Below are 20,925 nucleotides of genomic sequence, written 5' to 3'. Positions count from 1 at the left end.
TTTACCTATGTCGTTGGTACCAATGTGCACCACGACAACTGGCTGTTCTCCCTCCCATTTCAGAATGTCCTGCACCCGCTCCGAGACATCCTTGACCCTTGCACCAGGGAGGCAACATACCATCCTGGAGTCTCGGTTGCGTCCGCAGAAACGCCTATCTATTCCCCTCACCATCGAATCCCCTATCACTATCGCGCTCCCACTCTTTTTCCTGCCCTCCTTTGCAGCAGAGCCACCTACGGTGCCATGAACTTGGCTGCTGCTGCCCTCCCCTGATGAGTCATCCTCCCCAACAGTACTCAAAGCAGTGTATCTGTTTTGCAGGGGGATGACCACAGGGGACTCCTGCACTATCTTTCTTGCACTGCTCTTCCTGTTGGTCTTCCATTCCATATCTGGCTGTGGACCCTTCTCCTGCGGTAAGACCAACTCACTACACGTGATACTCACGTCATTCTCAGCATCGTGGATGCTCCAGAGTGAATCCACCTTCAGCTCCAATTCTGCAACGCGGACCGTCAAGAGCTCGAGGCGGATACACTTCCCACACACGTAGTCGTCAGGGACACCGGAAGTGTCCCCGAGTTCCCACATGGTACAGGAGGAGCATATCACATGACTGAGCTCTCCTGCCATGTCTTAACCTTAGATACCCTTAAATTGGTAATAACAATGTTATAGTTCACTTACTGATATAAAAAATAAAAGAAAAGCTACTCACAAGTGTACGATGTGAATGGAACCAACTGAAGCCGTGCAGCTTATCAATATAGCTACTTGTCCATCTAGGACCAGGCTGTTTGCAACCTAGGTGTCATATTTGACCCGGAAATAAGCTTCCGGCCATATATTCATGGCATAACGAAGACCGCCTATTTCAACCTCCGTAACATCGCCCGTCTCCGCCCTTGCCTCAGCTCATCTGCTGCTGAAGCCCACATCCATGTCTTTGTTACCTCCAGACCTGACTACTCCAATGCACTCCTGGCTGGCCTCCCACATTCTACCCAACATAAACTTTAGGTCATCCAAAACTCGGCAGTCCGTGTCCTAACTCGCACCAAGTCCCACTCACCCATCACCCCTGTGCTCGCTGACTGACATTGGCTCCCGGTTAAGCAATGCCTGGATTTCAAAGTTCTCATCCTTGTTTACAAATCCCTCCATGGCCTCGCCCCTCCCTATCTCTGTAATCTCCTCCAGCCTAACAACTCCCCTAGAGATATCTGCGCTCCTCAAATTCTGCCCTCTTGAGCAGCCCTGATTATAATCGCTCAACCATCGGTGGCCGTGCCTTCAGCTGCCTAGGCTGCAAGCTCTGGAACTCCCTCCCTAAACCTCTCCATCTCGCTATCTCTCTTTCCTCCTTCACGACGCTCCTTAAAACCGACCTCTTTTTTGGTCACCTGTGCTAATTTCTACTTATGCAGCTCAGTGTCAAATTTTTGTCTTATAATACTCCTGTGAAGCACCTTGGGACGTTTTATTATGTTAAAGGCGCTATATAAATACTAGTTGTTGTTGTCGGACCGACCTACCTATTATAGTATTATCGTGCATGGTTAGCTGGAATTGAGTAGGAAGAATTCCAGCCCTCCAGGCATCAGTACTGAGCCAGGCTGATTGCTCAATCACCAACAGAGCCCTGGTATATTTTACCTGACTGAGTCTCCGATGCGGAAGTCGATTTTGTTGCAATCATCCATCAACAGGCATGTCTTCCCGCGTCTCCAAATAGACTTTAGTTACCACCTCTCCAAGGGAGATAATCACTGATTGGTCAACAGACAACTGACAAACACAGACTAATCACACAGTGGATACCAGAGACTCCTCACCAATAACATGGCGAGTAGCACAACATACGCAAGACATGCCAGTGCAAAACCACCAGCTTCCTGACCGCAATGTGGACCATAGATTAAAGGTCATAGGGCACTGATTCCACCATTTGATGGTGGAAGACTTTAATTTGTTTCTCTCTGGCCCGATCACAAAATCCTCCTCAGATATACGACAGACGACAACAACAACTTGTATTTATAAAGTAACATTAACAACAACGTGCATTTATATAGCGCCTTTGACATCGTGAAATGTCCCAAGGCGCTTCACAGGAGTGTTATGCGATAGAAATTAGCGCAGATGACCAAAAGCTTGGTCAGAGAGGGAGGTTTTAAGAAGCGTTTTGAAGGAAGAGAGTGAGGTAGAGAGGCGGAGAGGTTTAGCAGGGAGTTCCAGAGCTTGGGGCCCAGGCAGCTGAAGGCACGGCCACCAATGGTTGGGCGATTATAATCAGGGATGCTCAGGAGGGCAGAATTAGAGAAGTGCAGACATCTCGGGGAGTTGTGGGGCTGGAGGAGATTACAGAGATAGGGAGGGACGAGGGCCACGGAGGGATTTGAAAACCAGGATGAGAATTTTTAAATCGAGGCGTTGCTTAACCGGGAGCCAATGTAGGTCAGCGAGCACAGGGGGTGATGGGTGAGCGGGACTCGGTGCGAGTTAGGACACGGGCAGCCGAGTTTTGGATCACCTCGAGTTGACGTAGGGTAGAATGTGGGAGGCCAACCAGGGAGTTCCGAGGGTTATGGAGGGAGTTCCAGAGCTTAGGGCTCAGGCAGCTGAAGGCACGGCTTCTGACGACGGAGCAAAGAAAAGCTGGGATGCGCAAGAGGCCAGAATTGGACGGACGCAGAGATCTCGGAGGGTTGTAGGGCTGGAGAAAGTTCGAGATAGGGAGGGGCATGGCCATGGAAGGTTTTGAAAACAAGGATGAGAATTTTACAATCGAGACACTGCCGGACTAGGAGCCGATGGAGGTCATCGAGCACAGGGGGTGATGGATGAATGGGACTTGGTGCGAGACATGCCTTCAAAGAGGTTAGCGACTTGGGCAGGGCAGCATGCAATCAGATATTTTAGTCATCCAATTCTAATGTTGTGTTTACCCATCACCAACTATTTAATTCAGGTCTTCATGTGACGGGCTTTAGAGAAAAAAATGTGCCCACTATGGAACTGACTCACACTCAGGGTACTCAGTGACAGGGCATTGTAGACCTTTCCCTGCAATCCAGTGCCATTTTTTTCCCATAAATCTACCTCATACTCTGTTCCTAAACCTTGCATGTGAGCTATGTGATCTCCTTCCATTGACATTCTGAACTATGAAGGAGAACTGTTTGGATGCCGAGAGAATCATAGAATGATACAACACAGAAGCCATTTGGCCCATCGTGCCTGTGCCGTGCTCTTTGGTAGAACTATCCATAAAGCCCACTCCCCTGCAATTATTCCCTGTAGCCCCCATAATATTTTTCCCTTCAACGATCGATCCAATTCCCTTTTGAAAGTTACTGTTGAATCTGCTTCCACCGTGCATTCCAGATAGCAACAACTCGCTGCTTGAAAGAAAATTCTCGTGTCGCCTCTGGCTCTTGTTTTATGTATTTATTGATGTATCTTATTTTATAGCACTCTGATATCAGCGCTGTACTAGGTGGTACACCCCACAACCTAACAGGCAGTGCCTATTTTTGGGCAAATGGTGCTAACCACTGGCTATCACCGTAGGTGTCAAGTACAAAGATGCCGTGTAAAAAAACACGTTTCCTCATGTCCACTCTGGTTCTTTTGCCAATCTCCTTCTATCTGGGTCCACTGGTTACCAACCCTTCTACCAATGGAAACATTTTGTCCTTATTTACTCCAACAAAACCCTTCATGATTTTGAACGCCTCCATCAGATCTGTTCTTAATCTTGTATTCCAATAGCTCAACCTGAGTCAGCGCTTTGGTGCCATTTAAGAAAGATGAATCAGACCAAGACACCCTTCGTCTCTTCTCAGTATGGTCCTAAGGAACTGTATCTGAGTTAAAATACAAGGCAATACGATAACAATATTGATCAACTATTAGGTCAGGTTCCACTTAAATAATGCTGGCCTTCCACATTCTACCCTACGTAAACTAGAGGCGATCCAAAACTCGGCTGCCCGTGTCCTAACTCGCACCAAGTCCCGCTCACCCATCACCCCTGTGCTCGCTGACCTACATTGGCTTCCGATTAAGCAACGCCTCGATTTCAAAATTCTCATCTCGGTGTTCAAATCCCTACATGTCCTTGCCTCTCCCTATCTCTGAAATCTCTCCAGCCCCACAACCCCGCCGCCCTCTCCCTGCGAGATGTCTGCTCTCCTCTAATTCTGCCCTCTTGAGCATCTCTAATTATAATCACCCATCCATCGGTGGCCGTGTCTTCTGTTGCCTGGGCCCCAAGCTCTGGAACTCCCTGCCTAAACCTCTCTTCCTCTCTTTCCTCCTTCAAGACGCTCCTTAAAACCTACCTCTGTGACCAAGCTTTGGGTCACCTGCACCAATTTCTACTTATGCAGCTCGGTGTTAAATTTATTTTTTTGTCTTATAATACTCCTGTGAGGCACCATGGGACATTTCACTATGTTAAAGGCTGCTATATAAATACAAGTTGTTGTTGTTGTTGAAGGCCGAGTGAAGTCGAAAGCTAATAAAAGTGATGCAAATAAGCTACCATACAGTACAGGTGCAATGTTTCACAATCTTATCTGAAGCTACAGTCTGGCCGACTCCCTTCTGATTACTGAACTGGCCTCAAAAGCATCTGATAGGTTTGTAGTAACAATTGAAGGATGACCTTATGATATACTGATATCAACGGAAGCTCTCTTTCCTCTTGTGTCAATCATTAATGCGGAGGATTGACTCAACATCAGCTGGCGTTTGATTCAATAATGATATGCAGAGAAGGCAGATTTTTATTTACATTTTTGGGTGTTCCGTTTATATCCTCTGATGTACTGAAATAAAGGTTCACACTTGGCTCCCTGGCCTTTATATCCAGAGGACTAGGATACAAGGGGTTAGAAGTTTTGCTACAGCTATACACTTGATCAGCTCCCTGGGCGGGCCACATTGTTCGCATGCCAGACACGAGGCTCCCAAAGCAAGTGCTCTACTCGGAATTCCTTCACGGCAGGCAAGCCAAAGGTGGGCAGAGGAAACATTACAAGGGCACCCTCAAAGCCTCCCTGATAAAGTCCAACATCCCCACTGACACCTGGGAGTCCCTGGCCAAAGACCGCCCTAAGTGGAGGAAATGCATCCGGGAGGGCGCTGAGCACCTCGAGTCTCGTTGCCAAGAACATGCAGAAACCAAGCGCAGGCAGCGGAAAGAGCGTGCGGCAAATTTGTCCCACCCTCCCTCTCCCTCATCCTGTGACAGGGACTGTGGTTCTCGTATTGGACTGTTGAGCCACCTAAGGACTCATTTTTAGAGTGGAAGCAAGTCTTCCTCGGTTCCGAGGGACTGCGTATGATGATGATGACAGTTATACAAAGCCCTGGTTAGACCACACCTTGGGATGCTGTGAGCTGTTCTGGGCACCATACTTTAGGAAGGATATATTGGCATGGAGGGAGTGCAGCGTAGGTTTACCAGAACGATACCTGGACTTCAAGGGTTAAATTATGTGATTACACAAATTAGGGTTGTATTCCTTGGAGTTTAGAAGGTTAAGAGATGATTTGATCAAAGTTTTCAAGATATTATTGAGGCCCTCGCTGCCAAAATGTCCCAGTTCGAAGAAGAGCAGGGGAGTTCCCCCCAATATTTATCCCTTGATCAACGTAACAAAAAACAGATTATCTGGTCATTATCACATTGCTGTTTGTGGGAGCTTGCTGTGCGCAAGTTAGCTGCCGCGTTTCCCACATTACAACAGTGACTACACTCCAAAAGTACTTCATTGGCTGTAAAGTGCTTTGAGACCTCCAGTGGCCGTGAAAGGCGCTATATAAATGCAAGTCTTTCTTTTATATTAAGGGGAACTAACTGATAGGGTAGAGAGAAATTATTTGCGCTGGTTGGGGCATAGCCTAAAAGTTAGAGCCAGACCTTTCAGGAGTGAAATTAAGAAACACTTCTACACACAAAGGGTAGAAGTTTGGAACTCTCTTCCGCAAACGGCAGTTGATGCTGGATCAATTGTTCATTTTAAATCTGAGATTGATAGATTTTTGTCAACCAAAGGTATTAAGGGATATAGACCAAAGATGGGTATATGGAGTTAGGTCGAAGATCAACCATGATCTCATTGAATGGCGGAACAGGCTCAAGGGGCCTCCTGGCCCACTCCTGTTCCTGTTTCCATGTCCCGAAGGTTATGTACAGCAGATCATGGAGCATTAACTGTCTACAGTACACCAGCAGTACTTCTTTATTCACAACTAAGTAACTAGGATTAAAGAGAGCAATTTGGCTTATTTCAGTTTCACCACTGCCACTTAACAGCACATCACAACTGTAGCAGCGTTACAAACTAGAGGTTAAAGCTCAACCAATTGTGCCAGCTGTGGCTCAGTGGGTAGCACACTGACCTCTGAGTCAGAAGGTTGTGGGTTCAAGTCCCACCCCAGGGACTTGAGTGCCTAAATCTAGGCTGACGCTCCCAGTGCAGTGCTGAGGGAGCGCCGCACTGTCGGAGGTGCCTTCTTTCGAATGAGACGTTAAACTGAGGCCCCGTCTGCTCTCTTAGGTGGACGGAAAAGATTCCACGGCACTATTTCAAAGAAGAGCAGGGGAGTTATCCCCGATGCCAATATTTATCCCTGAATCAACATCACTAAAACAGATTATCTGGTCATTATCACATTGCTGTTTGTGGGAGCTTGCTGTGCGCAAATTGGCTGCCGTGTTTCCCACATTACAACAGTGACTACACTTCAGAAGTACTTCATTGGCTGTAAGGCACTTTGAGATGCCTGGTCGTGAAAGGCGCTATATAAATGCAAGTCTTTCTTGCCTAATAGAGTGTCTCTTGGGGGAGCACTCCATCCTGGTCAACCCAATGTTAAAAAAGGTACCTCCGTTACAGATATTAAAGAGGGTTAATGCGCCCTGATATTAACGCAATGCTCCCGGCAGGAATGGGGGAGTTCAGATCCTGTTTTACATCCCGTCCAATGTTACTCTCCAGTGGCAATCAAACCCAAACCCATCCCGTACCCGCCAGCTAGGGTTCAAATCGGGGCTTACCTTGGTTTGCTTTTCCATTTATGAATGTATGTGTCATCTCGTTGAAGGCCTTAAGGGGCCGAGATTCAGTCACACCCCGTTTGGGGTCGGAAACCGGGGCGAGGCGGGCCTTCCTAAGCCCAGGCCGGAATTGGGGGTCACCGCCCCCGAGAGGAAGTGGAGCTCGCTAAGTGCGGGAATTTTACAGGGCCACGCGGATCGCTGCATCGGGGGAGGGGGGGGGGCGAAGGGGCCACCGCTTCACCACCGGGGGAGCGTGGGGGGCCGTGGCAGCAACGCGGCGGCACGGACCTCGCGAAATCGCCAACGCGAGGCGGCAATTTAAACAAAATGGCGGCGCGCACCTCCCCTTTAATTTTTGCCCCGCGAGGCGGAGTGCGCACATTGCCCGTGGCGGGCTCACGGGGCCACTAGCCAATTGCGGCGAAAATGGGTTGCTGCGCACTGGGCACTACTGGTACGCGCCTCCCCCCCCCCGGGGGCCATTAACTGCAGGCACAAATTATGTGAATTTCTCCCCCTAAGACTTGTGCAAGTGTACACCTGATATTGTGTAAGTGTGACAAAGCACGTTTGTTGTTTAAACGGGACAATTTCCGGCTGAAACTGTGTAACGTGGCTGAAATTTCTATGCACACTACTTTTATCGCACGGGTTACAACAACAATTGCATTTATATAGCGCCTTTCAGGTCGTAAAACACCCCAAGGCGATTTACTGGAGCGTTACCAGACAAAATTTGACACCGAGCCATGTAAGGTGCTATTAATGCAGGTGACTAATAGCTTGCTCAAAGAGGTGGATTTTAAGGAGCGTCTTAAAGGTGGTGGGGGGGAAAGAGAGGTAGAGAGGCGGAGGTGTTTAGGGAGGGAATTCCGGAGCTTGGGGCCCAGGCAGCTGAAGGCACGGCTGCCAATGGTGGAGCGATGAGGGTTGTGGGGCTGGAGGAAGCTACATGGATAAGAGCTTAAGAAATAGGTGCAGGAGTCGTCCACTGGGTCCTTCGAGCCTGTTCCGCCATTCAATAAGATCACGGCTGATCTTTGACCGCGACTCCCTCTTCCCGCCCGATCCCCAGAGATGGAGGGATGACACCATGGAGGGATTTGAAAGCAAGGATGAGTACTTTTAACTTGAGACGTTGCAAACCATGCCCAGGGACTTGAGCGCATAAATCTAGGCTGACAGTCCCAGTGCAGTGCTGAGGGAGCGCCGCACTGTCGGGGAGTGGATTCAGGGCTAGAAGAGGCCCGGGTAAGGAAAGTTTAAGATTTTGTTTGACGGTTCCCTCGAGGACCAGGAGGAGTGATCCGCTGCGCCTCGAAAGGGAAGCCTTCGGCCTTCCCCTGTCCTGCCCGGGCTTCCCGCGATTGCTGCGGACGGCAGCTCAATCCGCGAACCTGACCTTGGCGGGGGACAGTTCCCGCGGGTTCCCGAGGCGGGGGCCTCTTGCTGCACTCGCCCGATTCCCGCCCGGACACCTGGCGTTACTGTCTCCCATTTCGGACGGGAAACCATGCCCCTGGAGCATTTAAATTAGGCCGGGGAGTTAAAAAGCGCCCTGGGCCTTCCGCGTCAGCGAGCCAGGGCGAGCTTGACGTCGCGCCACCAGCCCCATGCTCGCCGCTAGGCCGCACCCTGCAATCGACTGGCTCTGAATCAGTTCACGAGACGGTATGGCCCCTTTCCCTACATTTAATCATGAGAAAGAATTGTATTTATGTAGCACCTTTCAAGGGAGTCCCAAAGTACTTTACAGTCAATGAAGTACTTTTGAAGTGCAGTCACTGTTTTGGAATGTGCGAAACGCGGCAGCCAATCTGTGCACAGCAAGCTCCCACAAACAGCAACAACCAGGTCATCTGGTTTTCTCGAAGTGATGTTGGGTGAGGGATTAAATATTGGCCCCAGGACACCGGGGAGAACTCCCCTGCTCTTCTTCAAATATAGTGCCACCTAAGAGGGCAGACGGGGCCTCGGTTTAACGTCTCATCCGAAAGACGGCACCTCCGACAGTGCGGCACTCCCTTCGTACTGCACTGGGAGTGTCGGCCTCGAGTTATGTGCTCAGGTCTCTGAAGTGGGACTTGAACCCAGAACCTTCTGACATCAGAGGCGAGAGTGAGAGCCACGGCTGACACCTCCATGGGCGGTAACATTCCTGGCTTTTACAATGTTAACTTCCGCGCATGCGTGAAACTGATTGGCAGCGCACCCTACAAAAGACCGAGGGGAAGACTGATGTGTGGTCCCCGACAGTTATAGCTGGCGCGTTGGTTGTCAAGGCGATTTGTCCGCGATATGCGGTTGGTGCAAAATGGCCACTCGCGTCCTTCCAAAGCAAAAGTGTTTGTGGGGAGGTGCGGGGGGTGTCCTCGAGTACCTGGCAGCCGAGAGCCTGGAGTTAGCGGGCAAGCAGAACAACGAGAAGCCATCCATCCCCCCCATTAAGTCCTTTCATAGTTCCAGGCGATTCATTTGTCATTACATTTTTTTGCGGGCAAGAGATGATAGTGACTGTATTCGGAACTAATTGAACCCATTCAACGCAATCTCTTGTCCTCCTCTCAACCCTCCCCCCCAACACGAAGAACTTCACAAGCCAGCGAGAAGGATTCACAGGGGTTCGCGAGGTCACGGGGGAGGGGGGGTGGGGGTGTGAGCGGAGGACAAGAGATGGCGTTGAATGGGTTCAATTAGTTCCGATTACAGTCACTATCGTCTCTTGCCCGCCAAAAAATGTAATGACAAAAGGGTCGTCAAAAGGGAACCATGAAAGGAGCTAATAATCAGCATACTTTAACAAGCTGCGAACTGTTGGGGTGAAATTATTCTGCGTAAACTGTCTGAAATAGCCAGCTAGCTTAATCCGGCTTAAGCGGCGCCATTCTAACTGACACCGATGGTGATAGCGAGCAGTTAACGCCATTTGCCCCAAAATAGGCGCTGCCCATGGTAAGCTCGGACAGTGGGGTCGGTACCACCAAGTACAGCGCTGATATCAGAGTGCTATAAAATAAGAAAAAAATTGCAGGGCCACGGGAAAAGGGCAGGGGAGTGGGACTGATTGGACAGCCCTTTCAAAAATGGGCCGAATGGCCTCCTTCCGTGCTGTTTCATTCATGTTTCTGCCACCAATCACACTTGGAGCACTGCGTACAGTTCCGGCGTACATTATTAAAAAGGATGTAGAGGCACTGGAGAGGGTGCAGAGCAGATTTACAAGGATGATACCAAAAATGTGAGGGTATACATAATCAGGAAAGGGTTAACAGGCTGGGTCTCTTTTCTCTTGAAAAAAGAAGGCTGAGGGGTGACCTAAAAGAGGTCGTTCAAATGAGGAAAGGTTTTGATCGAGTGGATACAGAGAGAGTGTTTCCACTTGTGGGGAAGAGCATAACTAGAGGCCATCAATATAAGATAGTCACCAAGAAATCCAATCGGGAATTCAAAAGAAACTTCTTTACCCAGAGAGTGGGTGAGAATATGGAACTCGCTGCCACAGGGAGTGGTTGAGGCGAATAGTATCGATGCATTTAAAGGGAGGCTAGACAAGCGTATGAGGGAGAAGGGAATAGAGGGTTATGCTGATAGATTTAGATGAGGAAAGACGGGAGGAGGCTCAAGTGGAGCATAAACACCGGCATGGACTGGTTGGGCCAAATGGCCGGTTTCTGTGCCGTATATCCCATGTAATTACTTACCCATGATCAGATATGTTGAGCTCAGTGCTGCCATGATCTTCCGAGATGTGGTCTCTCCAGACGTGATGCTCCAGATAGCATCTCCCACACAATGGGTGCAACTTCAACACTTCTAGGCAGCTCTACATCATCCATGGGAAGTCGGACCTCACTGGTCGGGAGGTGCGTTCTCCAACACAATACAAATTGATAAACCGATGAAAGCTATCAGGGAGTTTTCCACATCAGCAGGACTTAGAAATCCTTAATCACAGCATTGGGTTTGTGCGTGTTCGAGTGAGAACGTGTTGAAACAAGTAGACTTGCGCATCAGCTCGGCTGGAGGAGCAGGCTTCAGCGGGAAGCTATGTGTGGGCTGGACACAGAATACGTGGGACTGAGAGATTGGGACAAGTACATTGAACAGAGGAACGTGGTGAGTATATGTGCACAAATCGTTGAAGGTGGCAGAGCAGGTTGAGAAAGCAGTTTTTTTTTTAAAAGCATACGGGATCCTGGGCTTCATGAATAAAAATATAGTACAAGTTATGATGAACCTGTCAAAAAAACATTGGTCAGCCCACAACTGGAGTACTGTGTCCAATTCTGCACATCGCACTTTAGGAAGGATGTGAAGGCCTTAGAGAGGGTACAGAAAAGATTTCTGAGAATGATTCCAGGGATGAGGGACTTCAGTTACGTGGATAGACTGGAGACCATAAGGACATAAGAAATAGGAGCAGGAGTAGGCCATTCGGCCCCTCGAGCCTGCTCCGCCATTCAATAAGATCATGGCTGATCTGATCCTGGCCTGAACTCCACTTCCCTGCCCGCTCCCCATAACCCTTGACCTCCTTATCATTCAAAAATCTGTCTATCTCCACCTGGGGTTGTTCTCCTCAGAGCAGAGAAGGTTGAGAGGAGATTTGATACGGGTATCCAAAATCATGAGGGGTCTGGATAGAGTGGATAGAGAGAAACTGTTCCCATTGGCAGAAGGGTCGCGAACCAGAGGACACAGATTTAAGGTGATTGGCAAAAGAGCCAAAAGCGACCAAAGACAAAACTGTTTTACACAGCGAGTGGTTAGGATCTGGAATGTACTGTCAGAGAGGGTTACAGGGAGAGGGCGGGGGAGTGGGACTGGCTGAGGTGCTCTTGCAAGGAGCCTGCAGCAGCTCAACAGGCCGAATGGCCTCCTTCCGTGCTGTAACCATTCTATGATTCTATGGGGCCGATTTTCAGCAAGGCCTCTACCCGCCCAAAGTGCCGCCGATGGCCACTGAGGTCCCTGACGGTACTTTGGGCTGGATATTCATCGCCGAGGTCCCTCGAAGGTCGGCGGGCGACCAATCTGGGAGGCAGCCGGCGGGAGGTCTCATTCTCGGCGGCAGAGGCGCTTGCCGCCCAAGTGCGACTGAGGATGGAGTCGGGCCCACGGAGGGTCGAAGACCTGAAAAAAAAATTCAGCAGTAAAAAATGGAGAAACTATCGGAAGGCCTTCAGGGGACCCCCATGCTGTGGAAAAAAAATTTCAAATGTTCACTAACCTTTTTTTTCAGGCTCTTCCGACTTACCGTCGGGGACAGACCAGCCTCCAGCCAGCGGTCCATCCCCGTTCTGCCGCCGACTCCCGCCCGCAGGAATCTGGGAGCTTGGCAGGCGGTCAGTTGCACCACTTGGTCGTCCGCTGACGTCAACGGCCGGTTCCCGGCGGCTCTTCCCTCCCGCCCGCTCCAGGCCACCTCGAAAGTGGCACTGGGCGGATCTGCAAGAGGAATGACGGCGGCCGTGAGTTGATGAATTTTGGCCCCTATGATTCTAGGCCCTTGGTGACACTTTTCATGGATTAGGAAGTGTGAAGAACTCAGTGTTGGGGGTTGGTATTGCTTTCCCACAATGTTGGTTAACACCAATGCCAGCTGTTCAGCCGACAATGAATCTGCTCAACTGGGACTCAATGCATGTTCCTCTTTAACTGGTACAGTCTGTGGTAGAACCACAATATCAGATAAAAATTGACACCGAGTCAAAGCAGGAGATATTGGGTCAGGTGACTAAAAGCTTGGTCAAAGAGGTAGGTTTTAAGGAACATCTTAAAGGAGCAGGATGTGGTGGAGGCGGAGAGGTTTAGGGAGGGAGTTCCAGAGCTTAGCACCTAGGTGGCTGAAGGCACGGCCGCCAATGGTGGCCAGAGGCAAGTGGAGAACGCACACAAGGTGCTGGAGTTGAGGAACACAGAGATCGCAGAGGTTTGTAAGGCTGAAGGAGATTACAGAGATAGGGAGGGACGAGCCTATGGAAAGATTTGTAAGAAGGATGAGAATTTTAAAATCGAGGCGTTGCTGGACCTGGAGCCAATGTTGGTCAGCGAGCACAGGGGTGATGGGTAAGCGGGACGTGGTGCGAGTTAGGACACAGGCAGCAGGATTTTCAATGAGCTCAAGTTTATGAAGGGTGGAAGATGGGAGGCCAGCTAGGAGTGCGTTGGAATAGTTAAGTCTGGAGGTAACAAAGGCACGGATGAGGGCTTCAGCAGTAGATTGGAATCGGGCGATGTTATGGAGGCGGAATGGAAAGCAGTCTTGGCGATGGAGCGGATACGTGGTCGGAAGCTCAACTCGGGGTCAAAGACAAGGCCAAGGCTGCATACAGCCTGGCTCAGCTCCAGACAGTTGCGAGGGATGGAAATTCTGGCCAGGGAACAGTGGGCATTTCTGCTCATCCGGTACTGGATGTCAGACAAACAGTGTGACCAATCAGAGACAGTGGAGGGGTACAGAGAGGCGGTGAGATAGAGCCGAGTGTTGTCAGCGTACATGTGGAACCTGACGCTGTGATTCTGGCTGATATCGCCGAGGGGCAGAATGTAGATGAGAAACAGAAGGGGGACCAAGGATAGATCCTTGGGGGAATCCAGAGATAATAGTGCGAGAGTGGGAGGAGAAGCAGTTGAAGGTGATTCTCTGGTTACGATAGATAAGACTGAAACCAGGCGAGTGCAGTCCAACCCATACACGAAGGATATGGAGAGTAACAATATATTTTATTGCATTACACATAACAGGGCAGACTGGTCAAAGTGTCAAGGCCCTTGCTGCCTCGCACTTAGAAACATAGAAATTTACCGCGCAGAAGGAGGCCATTTCGGCCCATCATGTCCGCACCGGCCGACACAGAGCTGCACGGTCCTCGGTCAGCAGCCCTGAAGGTTACATACAAAGCTAAGAACAATGAACAATGACGGAAAGGTAAAGAGCACTCAGCCCAACCAGTCCGCCTCACACAACTGCGACACCCCTTACACTGAAACATTCTACACTCCACTCCAACCGGAGCCATGTGATCTCCTGGGAGAGACAAAAAACAGATACAAACCCTTGTGTTATGAATCTTCTCTGCCCCGCAGCGCACGGCTTAACTGATGGATTTTCACTGCCGTTTAAAATATTGCATGCTCCATCTTCATTCCTAGCATAGGGGATTGGAATATAAAAATAGGGAAGTCCTGCTACAACTGTACAGGGTATTGGTGAGGCCACACCTGGAGTACTGCGTACAGTTTTGGTCTCCTTATTTAAGGAGGGATATACTTGCATTGGAGGCAATTCAGAGAAGGTTCATGAGGTTGATTCCGGAGATGAAGGGGTTGTCTTATAAAGAAAGGTTGAGCAGGTTGGGCCTCTACTCATTGGAGTTTAGAAGAATGAGAGGTGATCTTATTGAAACGTGTAAGATTCTGAGGGGGCTTGACAGGGTAGATGCAGAGAGGATGTTTCTCCCTCGTGGGGGAATCTAGAACTAGGGGACATAGTTTCAGAAGAAGGGGTCACCCATTTAAAACGGAGATAAGGAGGAATTTCTTCTCTCTGAAGGTCGTGAATCTTTGGAATTCTCTACCCCAGGGAGCTGTGGAGGCTGGGTCATTGAATATATTTAAGGTGGAGATAAATAGATTTTTGCACGATAAGGGAGTCAAGGGTTATCGGGAGCGGGTGGGGAAGTGGAGTTGAGGCCAAGATCAGATCAGCTGTGATCATATTGAATGGCCGAGCAGGCTTGAGGGGCCGAATGGCCGACTCCTGCTCCTATTTCTTATGTTCTTATGTTCTATACCAGGCTGTTTTTTTTTTAAGATGAGATCCTAAACTGAGGTCTTGTCTGCCTGCTTAGTTGGCCTTCAATTATCCCGGGGGGAGCTTTTCAGAGAAGAGCAGGAAGTTGTCCTGGTGCCTGAGGCAACATTCCTTCTTCAAACAGCACCACCAGAAAGAGATTAACCGGTGATTCATCTCATTTGCTGTTTGTGCGGCTTGTTGGCGAGAAATTTGGCTGCCGCAATTGCTTAGATAACAGTGACTGCACTTGCAAAGTATTCCACCGATTGTGAAATGATTCGGAATGCCCCTGAGGGCTTACATCAAGCTCTCTGACTTCCCGGATGGACCTCTTTTTCTTTAATATACACACCTGGGCTGACCAAAAGTCGTCTTCCAGTAATTACACACCCCTCACCCGTAATCCCTCTGTTATGTATGCAATAAAGGTACACACTGAGTACTGTTTAACTGAACGAGGTACACCCTTTATTACGGCCCAAAGTGCCTGACTCACAAAATGGCTGGTCTTTTATACCAGAGTAGCACCATGTGCATGCTGCTCAGTGGCCTCCAACTGTTACACCATCTGGTGGCTACAACCAGCATGTGCATACATCACAATACCCTCCTCTGAGATCTTATCACAGTCTTTCACAGGTTGAGACGGTCCGGTGCTTTACGCTCCCGGGTTGACCGTCTCAGTTCGATTCCGGCCTTGGGTGAATGTGTGGGGTCTGTTGTGGCTGGTGGCTGGATGACTGACTTGTTGGGGATGGCAGTGGCCACGTCAGGAATTGTAAGTCCATTTTTATTGAACAAGTCCGTGATGGAAATTCTGGGTTCACTGATGACCCTTGAGTCCACTGCAGGCTGCTGGTAGGTTGGTTGGTCGTCGATGGTTTCTTCGTCCGACTGCTCTGCCTCGTCTGTGTGCCTCAGCTTTGTTTGATCCATGTGTTTCCTGCAAGTTTGTCCATTCTTGAGCTTAATGACAAATACTCTGTTGCCCTCCTTGGCTAAAACCGTACCAGCGATCCATTTGGGACCCTGACCATAATTCAACACACATACAGGATCATTCACAGAAATCTCGCGTGACACAGTTGCGCGATCGTGGTACCCTTGTTGACTCTGTCTTCTGTATTCAACATGATTACTTAAATCTGGTATACACGAGATAACTTGGTCTTAAGACCTCTTTTCATCATGAGTTCAGCAGGCGAGACCCCTGTGAGTGTGGGGTCTTGTCCTGTAACTCAGCAGTATGCAAGACAAGCAGGTCTGCAGTGTCCCTTGGGTTACTCTCCTTATACTTTGCTTGATAATTTGTACTGCACGTTCTGCTTGCCCATTGGACGCAGGCTTGAACAGTGCTGATCTTACATAGAAACATAGAAACATAGAAAATAGGTGCAGGAGCAGGCCATTCAGCCCTTCTAGCCTGCACCGCCATTCAATGAGTTCATGGCTGAACATGAAACTTCAGTACCCCCTTCCTGCTTTCTCGCCATAACCCTTGATCCCCCGAGTAGTAAGGACTTCATCTAACTCCCTTTTGAATATATTTAGTGAATTGGCCTCAACTACTTTCTGTGGTAGAGAATTCCACAGGTTCACCACTCTCTGGGTGAAGAAGTTTCTCCTCATCTCGGTCCTAAATGGCTTACCCCTTATCCTCAGACTGTGACCCCTGGTTCTGGACTTCCCCAACATTGGGAACATTCTTTCTGCATCTAACCTGTCTAAACCCGTCAGAATTTTAAACGTTTCTATGAGGTCCCCTCTCATTCTTCTGAACTCCAGTGAATACAAGCCCAATTGATCCAGTCTTTCTTGATAGGTCAGTCCCGCCATCCCGGGAATCAGTCTGGTGAACCTTCGCTGCACTCCCTCAATAGCAAGAATGTCCTTCCTCAAGTTAGGAGACCAAAACTGTACACAATACTCCAGGTGTGGCCTCACCAAGGCCCTGTACAACTGTAGCAACACCTCCCTGCCCCTGTATTCAAATCCCCTCGCTATGAAGGCCAACATGCCATTTGCTTTCTTAACCGCCTGCTGTACCTGCATGCCAACCTTCAATGACTGATGTACCATGACACCCAGGTCTCGTTGCACCTTCCCTTTTCCTAATCTGTCACCATTCAGATAATAGTCTGTCTCTCTGTTTTTACCACCAAAGTGGATAACCTCACATTTATCCACATTATACTTCATCTGCCATGCATTTGCCCACTCACCTAACCTATCCAAGTCACTCTGCAGCCTAATAGCATCCTCCTCGCAGCTCACACTGCCACCCAACTTAGTATCATCCGCAAATTTGGAGATACTGCATTTAATCCCCTCGTCTAAATCATTAATGTACAATGTAAACAGCTGAGGCCCCAGCACAGAACCTTGCGGCACTCCACTAGTCACTGCCTGCCATTCTGAAAAGTACCCGTTTACTCCTACTCTTTGCTTCCTGTCTGACAACCAGTTCTCAATCCACGTCAGCACACTACCCCCAATCCCATGTGCTTTAACTTTGCACATTAATCTCTTGTGTGGGACCTTGTCGAAAGCCTTCTGAAAGTCCAAATATACCACATCAACTGGTTCTCCTTTGTCCACTTTACTGGAAACATCCTCAAAAAATTCCAGAAGATTTGTCAAGCATGATTTCCCTTTCACAAATCCATGCTGACTTGGACCTATCATGTCACCATTTTCCAGATGCACTGCTATGACATCCTTAATAATTGATTCCATCATTTTACCCACTACTGAGGTCAGGCTGACCGGTCTATAATTCCCTGTTTTCTCTCTCCCTCCTTTTTTAAAAAGTGGGGTTACATTGGCTACCCTCCACTCCATAGGAACTGATCCAGAGTCAATGGAATGTTGGAAAATGACTGTCAATGCATCCGCTATTTCCAAGGCCACCTCCTTAAGTACTCTAGGATGCAGGCCATCAGGCCCTGGGGATTTATCTGCCTTCAATCCCATCAATTTCCCCAACACAATTTCCCGACTAATAAAGATTTCCCTCAGTTCCTCTTCCTTACTAGACCCTCTGACCCCTTTTATATCCGGAAGGTTGTTTGTATCCTCCTTAGTGAATACCGAACCAAAGTACTTGTTCAATTGATCCGCCATTTCTTTGTTCCCCGTTATGACTTCCCCTGATTCTGACTGCAGGGGACCTACGTTTTATATGTTTTATGCCATTAAGTTTTGCAAACTCCTGAAACTCCTGACTGGTGAAGCACGACCCATTGTCGCTCACCACTATGCCAGGCAGATCATGTGTCACGAACATGACACTGAGATTCTCTATGGTTGCCGTGGACCTACTGGATGACATGATTATGCATTCTATCCACTTCGAATAAGCATCCACTACCACTAAAAACATCTTGCCCAGGAAGGGACCTGCAAAATCTACATGGATCCTGGATCAAGGTTTGGATGGCCATGACCACAGACTCAGCGACGATTCCGCTGGTGCTTTGCTGAGCTGCATGCAGGTGTTGTACTGATGCACGCTGCTTCCAGCTCAGAATCAATTCCTGGCCACCATACGTGGGACCTGGCGATGGCCTTCATCATCACTATACCAGGATGTGTGCTATGTAACTCACGCACAAACTTCTCTCTCCCTTTCTTAGGCATTACAACGCGATTGCCCCACAATATGTAATCGGCTTGAATAGACAGTTCGCCCTTGCGCATTTGCTTAGATATGGCAGACCAATTCCCTTTGAAGATGCAACCCTTTACCATCGATAATATTGGGTCCTGGCTGGTCCAGGTCTTAACTTGTTGAGCCGTGACAGGGGTACCTTCACTCTCAAAAGCATCCATAATTAACATTAAATCTGCCGGTTGTGGCGTTTCCACCTCCGGTGTGGGCAATGGCAACCGGCTCAATGCATTGGCACAATTCTCTGTGCCAGGTCTGTGGCGAATAACATAATCATAGGTAGATAATGTCAGTGCCCACGTTTGGATGCGGGATGAAGCTTTGGTATTGATACCTTTGCTCTCGGAAAACAACAAAATGAGCGGCTTGTGATCGGTCTCTAATTCGAACCTCAGACCGAACAGGTATTGATGCATCTTTTTAACACCATACACACACGCTTAAGCTTCTTTTTCTACCATACTGTAGGCTCTTTCTGCTTTAGACAAACTTTTGGATGCATATGCGACAGGTTGAAGTTTCCCCGACTCATCGGCTTGTTGTAACACGCAACCAATTCATTATGACGATGCGTCACAGGCCAAAACTAAACGTTTACATGGGTCATAATGTACCAGCAGCTTGTTCGAGCAAAGCAGATTGGTGGCTTTCTTGAAAGCTCTGTCTTGCAATGCGCCCCACACCCAGTTGTTGGCTATTCTCAAAGGTTCAAATAAGGTGCTCAATTTAGGTAGGAAGTTACCAAAGTAGTTGAGTAGACCCAGGAATGAACGCAGCTCCGTCACGTTCTGCGGCTTGGGTGAATTCTTGATGGCTTTGGTTTTCACGTCAGTAGGTCTGATGCCATCAGCGGCGATTTTCCTCCCGAGGAATTCGACCTCCGGTGCCATGAAGACGCACTTCGAGTGTTTAAGTCTGAGTCCCACTCTGTCCAAACGCAATAGAACGTCTTCCAGATTGTTCAGATGTTCCTTGGAGTCACGACCGGTGATTGGGATGTCATCTTGGAACACGACGGTTCTGGAAACACACTTCAGTAGTCTTTCCATATTCCTCTGGAATATTGCTGCAGCCGAGCGAATTCCAAACGGTAAATAAACAGTCCTTTGTACGTGTTAATGTACGTAAGTCTCTTCGATGTCTCGACCAATTCCTGCATCATATAAGCCGACGTCAAGTCCAGTTTTGTGAACGACTTCCCTCCGGCTAGCATCGCCGGTAACGGGTACTGATCTTGTTTCGAAACCCTGTTGATCGTAGCCTTGTAGTCTCCACAGATTCTGACTGTGCCATCACTTTTCAGCACAGGAACAATGGGGCAGCCCCATTCATTAAATTCGACCGGTGATATGATCCCTTCACGCTGGAGTCTGTCCAGTTCAATTTCAACCTTCTCCCTCATCATACACGGCACTGCCCGAGCTTTATAATGGACGGGTCTTGCATCTGAGTCCACGTGAAGTTGCCGATACCCGGTTCGAACAGCGAGGGGAACTTGCTCAGTACTTGGGCACATGTATCTTCTTCCGACAACAACGCCGTTATGTCCTTCCAGTCACATCTGATTTTCTCCAACAGCTCCTGCCGAGCAGCGTTGGGCCATTGCCTGGAACAATCCACAGCGGTAACTCGGGCACCACACCGTTATGCGACACATTAATTTGTGCACTGCCAATCACCTTTATCAGTCCTTTGGTTTACGTGCGCAGCTTGGCGTTAACAGGGCTCATCCTGGGCCTCACAGTCTTAGTATCCCACAGCTTGTTAAATGCCCTCTCGTTCATGATCGATTGACTCGCCCCTGTGTCCAGTTCCATCGATACCGGTATCCCATTAAACTTCACATTAATCAAAATTGGTTTACTCTTGGTTATGAAAGAGTATAGTCCATACACTTCGTCCTCTGGCATCTCGGATTGCGTATCCGGATCCGCGCTAGTCTGACCATCATCCTCCACGTGGTGTGTCACAGCTCGCTTGCTCATCTGCGGACACTTGCGCTGGAGATGCCTCACTCTCAGACAGCCTTTGCAACTATATTGCTTAAATCGGCCCTGCTGGTGCCGGTGATTTCCCCCACATGCCAACAGGGAGAAGTCGGATACATTCCCGCTGGCGGACTTTGGGCAGCCATCGATTTCGCGAACGCAGCCGGATAGGCCCTGCCATGTACCACTCTGCCGAACGCCGAATCAATCGCATTTACAGTACTTGCCGAGGTTCAGTTCTTCACCGATATTTGCTTTAAACTCCTGTCATCGTCATATATGATTGAGCGATCTGGATGGCCCTTTTTAAATTCAACTCCTCCACCGCCAGAAGTTTGCACAGGATCACCTCGTGGTTGATACCGATAAGGATGCAGTCCCGCAGCGTGTC

The 20,925-nt window shown here is 49.0% G+C and overlaps 1 protein-coding gene across 1 annotated transcript in view; it reads right to left on the bottom strand.

Annotated features, from left to right (window-relative positions):
* The window catches only part of LOC139237762 (adhesion G protein-coupled receptor E3-like), a 121,248-nt gene extending 101,489 nt beyond the window's left edge, over positions 1-19,759 (bottom strand). The window contains exons 1-2 of the mRNA XM_070866948.1: positions 19,659-19,759; positions 12,060-12,211 (exon numbers count right to left, since the gene is read on the bottom strand). Coding sequence (XP_070723049.1) covers positions 12,060-12,211; positions 19,659-19,759 — 253 coding nt within the window. The remainder of the gene's footprint in view (positions 1-12,059; positions 12,212-19,658) is intronic.
* Positions 19,760-20,925: the final 1,166 nt, after the last annotated feature.

Source organism: Pristiophorus japonicus, chromosome 24 (genome assembly GCF_044704955.1).
Source record: "Pristiophorus japonicus isolate sPriJap1 chromosome 24, sPriJap1.hap1, whole genome shotgun sequence".
NCBI classification, from domain to species: Eukaryota; Metazoa; Chordata; class Chondrichthyes; family Pristiophoridae; genus Pristiophorus; species Pristiophorus japonicus.
The sequence above is the reverse complement of the archived record's forward strand: the minus strand, read 5'-3'. Positions and strand labels throughout refer to the sequence as shown.